At 42.8% G+C, this 9,256-nt stretch overlaps 1 protein-coding gene across 2 annotated transcripts in view; it reads left to right on the top strand.

The window, feature by feature from the left end:
* The first annotated feature begins 405 nt into the window (after window positions 1-405).
* Window positions 406-9,256, top strand: part of MAGI3 (membrane associated guanylate kinase, WW and PDZ domain containing 3) — a 252,719-nt gene continuing 243,868 nt past the window's right edge. The window contains exon 1 of one of the 2 annotated variants that reach the window (XM_040231001.1): window positions 406-1,267. In XM_040231001.1, coding sequence (XP_040086935.1) covers window positions 952-1,267 — 316 coding nt within the window. In that variant the 5' untranslated portion in view covers window positions 406-951. The remainder of the gene's footprint in view (window positions 1,268-9,256) is intronic. The other variant, XM_040231000.1, reaches the window with a different exon arrangement.

Below are 9,256 nucleotides of genomic sequence, written 5' to 3'. Positions count from 1 at the left end.
TGCCTCCACCTCGGGGAGTTCGGTAGCTCTTCTATCCGAGTTTTCTCGTTGCTCCGGCCGCCGCACCGAGGGCCTCTCTCGGCCCTGCGTTCTGGAGCCGGTCCCACTCCCCTGCCCCTCCTTCTCGCTCTCCCTGACTCTTCAAACTTTCTTCCACCCTCTTTAAACTTCAGTCATCCTAGTGCCCGCCTCCTTCACTTCCATCAGCCAATCGGTGGCTAGCATTCTCGTCGGGGATCCGCCCCCTTTCCTCCCAGGGCCAATCTCTAGCGAGAGTGTCGAGTGCTTGGGCTCCTTCCCAAGCGCCTGGCCCGTGACGGCAGCGCGCCGGGCGCCGCGCGGCGGGAGGGGGCGGGGCTCTGGATGAGGGATGGGCGAGGGCGGGGGGAAGGGAAGAGGGAGGAGGAGGAGGTTGCGGCGGGTTTGAAAGCGGCAGTTTCCTGGCAGCTTGGGCAGGCGTTGGTCTCCGCGATCCAGCTCCGCAGCGGCCACGATCGATCCTGCGACGGGTCTACGCGCGCTTCTGCGCGCCCCCGACGGATTTTTCCCGGTTCCGGCTCTCCCGCTTCACCTCCCCGCCCCCCTACTTCTGCCTTTCCCGCCGCTCCCGCGCGGAGCCTGGGGGCCAGCCGTCGGCTGTGACCCCGCCCGAAACCCCTCTGGAGCCTCCCGGGGACAATCCCCTTTTCCTTTCTTCAGCCTAACCCGGGTGGCCCTCGCGGAGCCCGGTCAGACCCGGAGATCGCCGCCGGGAGAGGTGTCCGAGGGGCGTCTCGGGGTTCGGAGCGGCCCGGCCCCCAGCGGGCTGTGGTCGGCGAGGGGGACGCCGGAGCGGCGAGGCCCCCCTCGCCGGGCTGCGCGGGCCGCCCGGGGCTCCCAGGCTGAGAGGGGGCCAGAGCGGCGCCCCCGCCGCACGCGCGGGGTCTCCCCCATGGTGCAGCGGGGTTCGTGATGTCGAAGACGTTGAAGAAGAAGAAGCACTGGCTCAGCAAGGTGCAGGAGTGCGCGGTGTCCTGGGCCGGAGCCCCGGGCGACTTGGGCGCTGAGATCCGGGGAGGTGCGGAGCGCGGCGAGTTCCCCTACCTGGGGCGGCTCCGCGAGGACCCCGGCGGGGGCACCTGCTGCGTCGTCTCGGGCAAGGCGCCCAGCCCCGGGGATGTGCTGCTGGAGGTGAACGGGACGCCTGTCAGCGGGCTCACCAACCGGGACACCCTGGCTGTCATCCGCCACTTCCGCGAGCCCATCCGTCTCAAGACTGTGAAGCCAGGTACGCCGGCCCTGTCTTTCTGTTGCGGAGTGGGGGGTCCGGGGTGGGTGTCTGAGGAGCGGCAGCCCCACCCCACCGCTTATCATCCAGGGTAATCTTGAACCTCCAGGGTGTGCCGGACTCCCTGTCAATGCAGAGGGGTGGCGGTGCTGATTCCCATTTTGCGGGTAGGAAAACTGAGCTCTGGCTTGGGCGGGCTGCTCTGCTAGCTGTCACAGGATTGCCACCAGAAGCTGGGTTTCCTTAGTTCGTAGCTCCATCTCCCGCCGCAGTTTTTGACTAGAGGAAAACCCAGCGTTTTTCTGTTCTCCTTTGTGGACGAGGTTCTCAGGATTGTAGCATATTCTTTGGAACAGTCTTAATGCATTTCCTTATAGAGCAAAAGATCTTTATTACTAAGGCACTTGGTGCCAAGGTTACCACCTAGTGTACCTGAGAGAGCTTAGCTGCTTCAGTGTTTCTTGTACACTAGCAACACCTCGGAGCTGACAGCCTAACTCTTGTCAGCTCAGGTGGTTCAGGTGTCTGTGTATCGATGGTGTACAATATGCGATTTGTGGCAGAATGGTGTATTTTTTCAGGGAGCTGTTGAGTAGTCTGGGTTTCGAAGGAAGGTCTAGGTGCCTCCCGGAGTAAAATCTTTTGTAAATGTTTGATTTTACGGAATTTTGTTGAAGTGGTGGGTTGCAAAGGCCCCCGTTGCCCTGGTACCTTTTATGCTACTAAAATCTGCTGCAAAGCTCATTACGTTTATGGCATACTTGTCAGTTTCAAAGCATTGATCAGACTGCGTACAGCGTACAGTGAAATCTGATAGGAGGTAATAGCTCTCATTGTATTTGTTGTCGATAACATCGCTGGTCTTTTCAGTATTGGTGGAATGTGGTTTTATTTCCTGAGATATTTGAAGGGGAGAGAATTATGACTATAACGTTACTAGAAATTAAAGTATTTTTTTTTCTGAGGGTGTTCTACTGAATATGCAGTGAATCAAATTATAATGGTCTGCTTAATAATGACTTGGGATGGAAAAAATCAGCCCATCCCTACACTGCAAAATGCTGGAAAATTCTGGAGAAAAATTTAACATGTCTTCCTCACTTTTTTTTCTCAGCAGCTCACTTTGGGAATATCTTTTTAGTATTCTTTAGGCTTAATGGAAACTGATGGTTTGTGGTGCAGTATCCATATGTGTGTGTATTGTGGATGTATACACACACACTCACATGTCCGTGCAATCTTAATTAAGATTTTCTTCATATGGTCTGTTCCATTACGTTCATTTTAAACTTATGGGTTTATGTGAGATTCTTTTTATTGTTAATTTAAAAACTTTGGCAGACTTTAAACATCTTACAGTTTTTTGAGTTAAAAAAAAATTCTTAATTCAAACTTCTAGAGCCATTGGTGAAAGGTGGAGGAAAGGCTTTGGAGACAGTAATTCAGCCAGTCAGGCACTCTCTGTAATATGCAAGATACTACATACCCAGTATTATTGATTTAAGTGCCATTTAGTTCATATCCATGAATCGGGGAATATTGAGAACATTTGCATCATTACTTTGTGTTTTGTTTTGATTAATTAGGGGTATATATAAAAGCATTACTTATTTTCTGAAATAGTTTAAAAAATGATTGAAGAGGAAGTTGTTATAATTTCAAGTTATTGTGATTCTTTTAGAAGACTGGGAAATTGTGTCTTCCATTGATATTAGTCTAGTCCACATGTTATTAATTTCTCAGCCTTTGTATAAAATTTATGAAAATAATTCAAAAGTTTAGAGTGTATTCAGTGATGTTAATTAACTTAAAAAAAAAAATCACATACCCCAGAATGTAGTCGACATTTTTGTAGTAATAAAAATTTTCCCTCTTGCATACTGTCTTGTCTTAAATGTTTAGCCAAAGTAAAGTGTACTGGGTATAACACGTTTTGTAATCACTAATGATAAAGTTCCGAACAGTATACTTATTTTTTAAAGATACACTCTGCTTCATTAATTTCTAAAGGATACCACTATATGTCATCTGAGATTAATATTCTTCTTTCTAAGCAAGTTGTTGATTCTTTTAAAAAAGAGTGGGTTTTTAAAATTTCCTTAATAGCCTTTGTTGTGTTTAGTTGCTAAGTCACGTCCGACTCTTCGCAACCCCATGGGTTCTAGCCCATCAGGCTCCTCTGCCCATGGGATTCTCCAGGCAAGAATACTAAGTTGGTTGACATTTCCTCCTCCAGGGGATCTTCCTGACCCAGGATCGAACCGAGTCTCCTGTGTCTCCTGCATTGGCAGATGGATTCTTTTACCACTGAGCCATCTGGGGAGCCCTAGCCTTATGTTAGGCATTGTATTAAGTTGCTTTCTTAAATGGCTTTCCATAAACAACCTTTACTATAAAATAGCAAGCTTTTTGTAGTTTAAGCACATGACTTTAAATGTTAGATACAAACTAAGTACTTGAAGAGGTTATTTGTAAAACTTTGAGTGTGATTAAAGCAGCATATATATTATCTCCAGAGGAGACAAAGATCCTATCCCGTTAGGATTGAACTTGAAATATGAAAATACAGAGTAAGGGAATTTTTAAAAAATTTGCTATTCACATTGGGGTCTTTCCCCCCTCCTTTTTATCTAAACTTTGTGAGAAATGTATTTTTCAATGTAATAAGGTATTTTAAAGTATATCTTGTCTCTTCTCTTGATTTAACTTTATTAAATCTTATTATATTATTTATTATTCATCTTATTTGTTAACCTTATGAAACTGTGTTTCTAACATGCCATTTAGAAACTAGCACAATGCAAGAGTGGATTCAGCCATTTCTGTAAGATGTATTATTAGTAGGGAGTGACCTCATATTGTCTTCTGACAAAGTCCACGGTGGAAGAATGAGCCGGACTGTAGGCTATGACTGACCCAGTGCTGTTTCTTTCTTGATTTCTCCTTTCATCTAGTAGGTGTTAAAGGGAGCTCAGCCAAAGCCAGAACCATCACCCCGATGACTTAACGGTTTTATGGCACTGTCTGTCTTTAGCTTTGTCTTGGGTTTTATAATCTTTATTATAAATATTCTGTTCTAATCTTTAATGGAGATTTGAAAGTAATTCTTTTAAAATATGGCTCCTAATCGGAGAGTTTTTTAAGAGAAATAGGAAATTTGTCACTGAATTCTTACTATTGATGTGGTATTTAGCATTCAGGACTCTCCTGCTCCACCTGATTCTTGGCCCAAATCGACATCTGTTTCTTAACTATGACCTTGTCATTTATTTTTCTGCAAAGAGATAACTTTTCATTTGAATTTGAACTTTGTATTTTCCTGGTAGTAAAGGAAGTTGAACTTTGAACCTCCAGTGGAATTGTTTCATGGTATTGTCCTGTGACCAGGATTAGTTTCTTTGATTTTATTTCAGAGTATATTTTTAAACAACTTCTATTCTGATTAATGATAAAAGTTGTTAATTTTATTCTAAAAAATTTCCATTTCCTAGTCTATTATTGTGTAGAGTTTTATGGAAAGTCTGCTTCATGTATCTTAGACACATATCCCAGCGGTTGTAAATTATGTGGACTTTATTCCAGAAAGTATATATTGACAGATACAATAAATACATGAAATCCTTGTCTACTGCACTATCATGCACACAGTGCATGACAGCTGCCTTGTCAGTTACTATATCTGGAAATGAAAATCATGAGGAACAGTGTTTTGGTTTGTTTGAAAAAAAGCTAATTTGAAACAGATCTTATTTAATGCTAATCAAATGTAGGTAAAAGTCTTTACCACTGACTCTTTGAGACTTCCAGTTTATAAGAGAATTTTGTTAAAATGAGCACATTCCTAGAAATACTTTTCTCATCGGTGAAGAAACATTACTAAATGCTTTTAAGTAAGGATGTTTATGTTATGCCAGTAGTGAATAACTCTGCCCCTTTAGTCTCTTTACTTTTGAATCTTTGTTAGTCTTTTTGGCTTAGTGGGTAATTTGGGACTTACTGTGAATTTTGTTTAGGTGGTTTTAACATTTAAAGAAGGGAAATGTGAGAGAAACTGCTAGCCTCCCAAGTTTGCAAAACAAAAAATTTCTTGTTACTTTTTCTAAAATAATAGAAACAAGAGACTGGGCTAGGCAGCCCCTTTGTTAGGGAAAATAGCATCAAATTTTGATTAACTTTAAATTTGAAACTTTTCTGCTTTTTGAAAGTTTGGTAACAATTTTTTGGGTCTCAAGTTGGTTTTAATAATGCAAGATTTGGGTTCTGACCTCTATTCATTGGTACCTTCAATTCATATTGGGCTTATACAGTGATAGAACAAACTCTTTAACCTTTGGCTTTCACTTTTCACATGGTTTTTACTTCATGCAGTTTAGTGCTAAAACTGATTCTTGATTCTTATGCAACGGAATTGTGTTTTATGCAACGTAACTCTATGTTTTTCTTGTGAGATCCTGGGATTCTCTTCATAAAACCTCTTGTAAGAGACAGACCTAGATAGCATATTCAAAAGCAGAGACATTACTTTGCCGACTAAGGTCCGTCTAGTCAAGGCTGTGGTTTTTCCTGTGGTCATGTATGGATGTGAGAGTTGGACTGTGAAGAAGGCTGAGCGCCGAAGAATTGATGCTTTTGAACGGTGTGTTGGAGAAGACTCTTGAGAGTCCCTTGGACTGCAAGGAGATCCAACCAGTCCATTCTGAAGGAGATCAACCCTGGGATTTCTTTGGAAGGAATGATGCTGAAGCTGAAACTCCAGTACTTTGGCCACCTCATGCGAAGAGCTGACTCATTGGAAAAGACTTTGATGCTGGGAGGGATTTGGGGCAGGAGGAGAAAGGGACGACAGAGGATGAGATGGCTAGATGGCATCACCGACTCGATGGACATGAGTCTGAGTGAACTCCGGGAGATGGTGATGAACAGGGAGGCCTGGCGTGCTGTGATTCATGGGGTCCCAAAGAGTCGGACACGACTGAGCGACTGAACTGAACTGAACTGAAGAGACAGATTTCAGTGTTTTTTTTTTCCTCCTCCTGGTCTCTAATTTATAAATATATGTATGTATACACACACATACACACACACACACACACATACATATGGTGTGTAGATATATATGGTAAAAAAAATCTCCATTCGTTCAAATATCTGACTTATGAAGTCAGTGCATAATCTTCTTGGGTAAATAGTTTCATATAATGTCTTTACTATATAACCCTGAAAGTGAAAGTGAAGTCGCTCAGTCATGTCCAACTCTGTGATCCCATGGACTGTAGTCTACTAGGCTTCTCTGTCCATGGGATTTTCCAGGCAAGAGTACTGGAGTGGGGTGCCATTTCCTTCTCCAGGGGATCTTCCTGACCCAGGGATTGAACCCAGGGCTCCTGCATTGTAGGCAGACGCTTTACCCTCGGAACCACCAGGGAATATTACATATAACCCTGAAGTGCTCTGTAAATTTTGTGGGCACTTAGTGTTTGGGGAGTGTATTATAGGAGAATTTCATTTTTATGAAGCACTTCAGTGTTACCTGCCAATTTAAAACTTTGCCAGTTTCAAAATCTACCCATTTCCAAGTCAGTTTCTAGTTGGTTGTGATTTGACAGAGGACAGCTGTTTGGGTATTAAATACTAGAGCTACGTCTACTTTAATTAGTTAATTATTTTTGTTTCTCTTCTAAAATTTTTAGAAATAATCTTCTTGCAATACTACATTTCGGTAGAGAGAATGAATGTCCTTGATCTAAAACTGTCCCCAAGGGTAAGATTTTCAGTAGCTCAGAGGGTGGTGTTGTGAGAGACTTGGTTGTACTAAAGAGAGGCAAGTTGATTGCTCCTCTTCTCCTTGAACAAATATTATTCAGAATGCTTTCTCCCAAAGTGCTTATTTTTCTTTATAAAGAGAAAAAGGAAGGGTTCTATTACTGGCACACATTCAATGCTCCTCAAGCATTTAGTGGTGAACCTACCGTGTGAGTTAGCACTGGTGATAGAAAAACATAAAAATGTAAAAATGAGTCAAAAATTCGTCTCTGTCTTTAGGAAGCTCTCAAGTTATTGGCAGCGTCCTGATTCATTGGTAAGCAATACCTGTAGTAAGGATTTTACCTTTTCCACTTTTCTCCCAGTACTTAAACAAAACTCTTTAGGTAAGTTTTAGTATGAATTTTGGTGGAAACTGGGGTTATTAATTGGCTATCCAGCATGCTGTTCTAAAAAGTGGTGTGGAGATGCATCTTAGAGTGTTTAAGTCATGTCAAAAAGAGGGAAGTCAGATATAAACAAAGTTATCTTTTGCAAAGTCCTCAAATGTAAATTACCCTTAAAAGACATTGCATTTATATTCTGTTTACAATGCATTTTATACTACAGTTTGTAGTTTATATTAGTGTATTTTATACCTTGTGTGTGTATTATACCCATTTTTAGGAGTCTTACATGCCACTTTTCCAGCCATGCTAGAATCAGTTCCTTTATTTTGGTTGAATAACAGATGAGGTAGTTTGGTTGTATTAAAGAGGTATGTTTTACAAAAAAATACCTATCTTTTAATTCAGAAAAATCCTTACCTGGGTGTGCATAGTGAATTACAAAAGTTAAATGTATATATATGATGTGAAAGGATGGTTTCATTCTTTTTTAATGTCTTATTAGAATCCTTACCACCAGCTCTTACTTTCTGACTTGGATGGTTGGGGAGGGAGTTAGGAAGAATTTTGAACTCAGCCTGGCTTTGAAAGATGGATATGGTTTGGTTGAGTGGAATTGAGATGTTCTCAGTAGTAGGTAAGAAGCAGAAGAGGAGCAGAACACGGGACAACAGTGTTCAATACCGAAAGGTCTATGGTGTAGTCCATATCAGTAGTTTTTGTGTGTGTCGTGTTTAGTTTTTAAGGAGCCTTCATACTGTTCCCCATAGTGGCTATATCAATTTATATTCTCACCAAAGTGCAAGACGCCCACTCCCAGTTTCAGACATCCCAGCATGGCCAGGGGAGCACGGACTACATTTCGAAGACCATAATTTGACTTGTGACATCTCTAAATAATAGAGAAAGGAGAAACTATGCTCATAAGTTGTGCATTGTTTTATTAACATGGGTGAATCTGCCTGAAGTATGGGAGACCCCGGTTTGATCCCTGGGCCAGGAAGATCCCCCGGAGAAGGAAATGGCTATGCACTCCAGTATTCTTGCCTGGAGAATCCCGTGAACAGAGGAGCCTGGCGGGCTACGGTCCATAGCGTTGTAAAGAGTTGGACACAACTGAACGATTAACACACACACATACTGGACATACCGTTTGAGAGACTCAGTAAGAATTATAGAGAGTTAACTTTTCTGCCATGAAATTAAAAGACGCTTACTCCTTGGAAGAAAAGTTATGACCAATATAGCATATTGAAAAGCAGAGACATTACTTTGCCAAAAAAGTAATTGTCTAGTCAAGGCTATGGTTTTTCCAGTGGTCATGTATGGATGTGAGAGTTGGACTGTGAAGAAAGCTGAGCGCCGAAGAATTGATGCTTTTGAACTGTGGTGTTGGAGAAGACTGTTGAGAGTCCCTTGGACTCCAAGGAGATCCAACCAGTCCATTCTAAAGGAGATCAGCCCTGGGTGTTCTTTGGAAGAAATGATGCTGAGGCTGAAACTCCAGTACTTTGGCCACCTCATGAGAAGAGTTGACTCATTGGAAAAGATTCTGATGCTGGGAGGGATTGGGGGCAGGAGGAAAAGGGGACGACAGAGGATGAGATGGCTGGATGGCATCACCGACTCGATGGATGTGAGTTTGAGTGAACTCTGGGAGTTGGTGATGGACAAGGAGGCCTCGCGTGCTGCAGTTCATGGGGTCGGAAAGAGATGGACACGACTGAGCGACTGAACTGAACTGAAACTTTTCTGTTATAATTTATTTGGGCTTTAGGTTTTTAATATTATGGAATGGGAAATGGAAAGATTTTGCTTCAGAGTTAATAATTAGGATCCA

This window comes from Oryx dammah, unplaced genomic scaffold (assembly GCF_014754425.2).
Source record: "Oryx dammah isolate SB20612 unplaced genomic scaffold, SCBI_Odam_1.1 HiC_scaffold_28, whole genome shotgun sequence".
Classification (NCBI taxonomy): domain Eukaryota; kingdom Metazoa; phylum Chordata; class Mammalia; order Artiodactyla; family Bovidae; genus Oryx; species Oryx dammah.
Note: the sequence above shows the minus strand (reverse complement) of the source record. Positions and strands in the feature narration are given on the sequence as shown.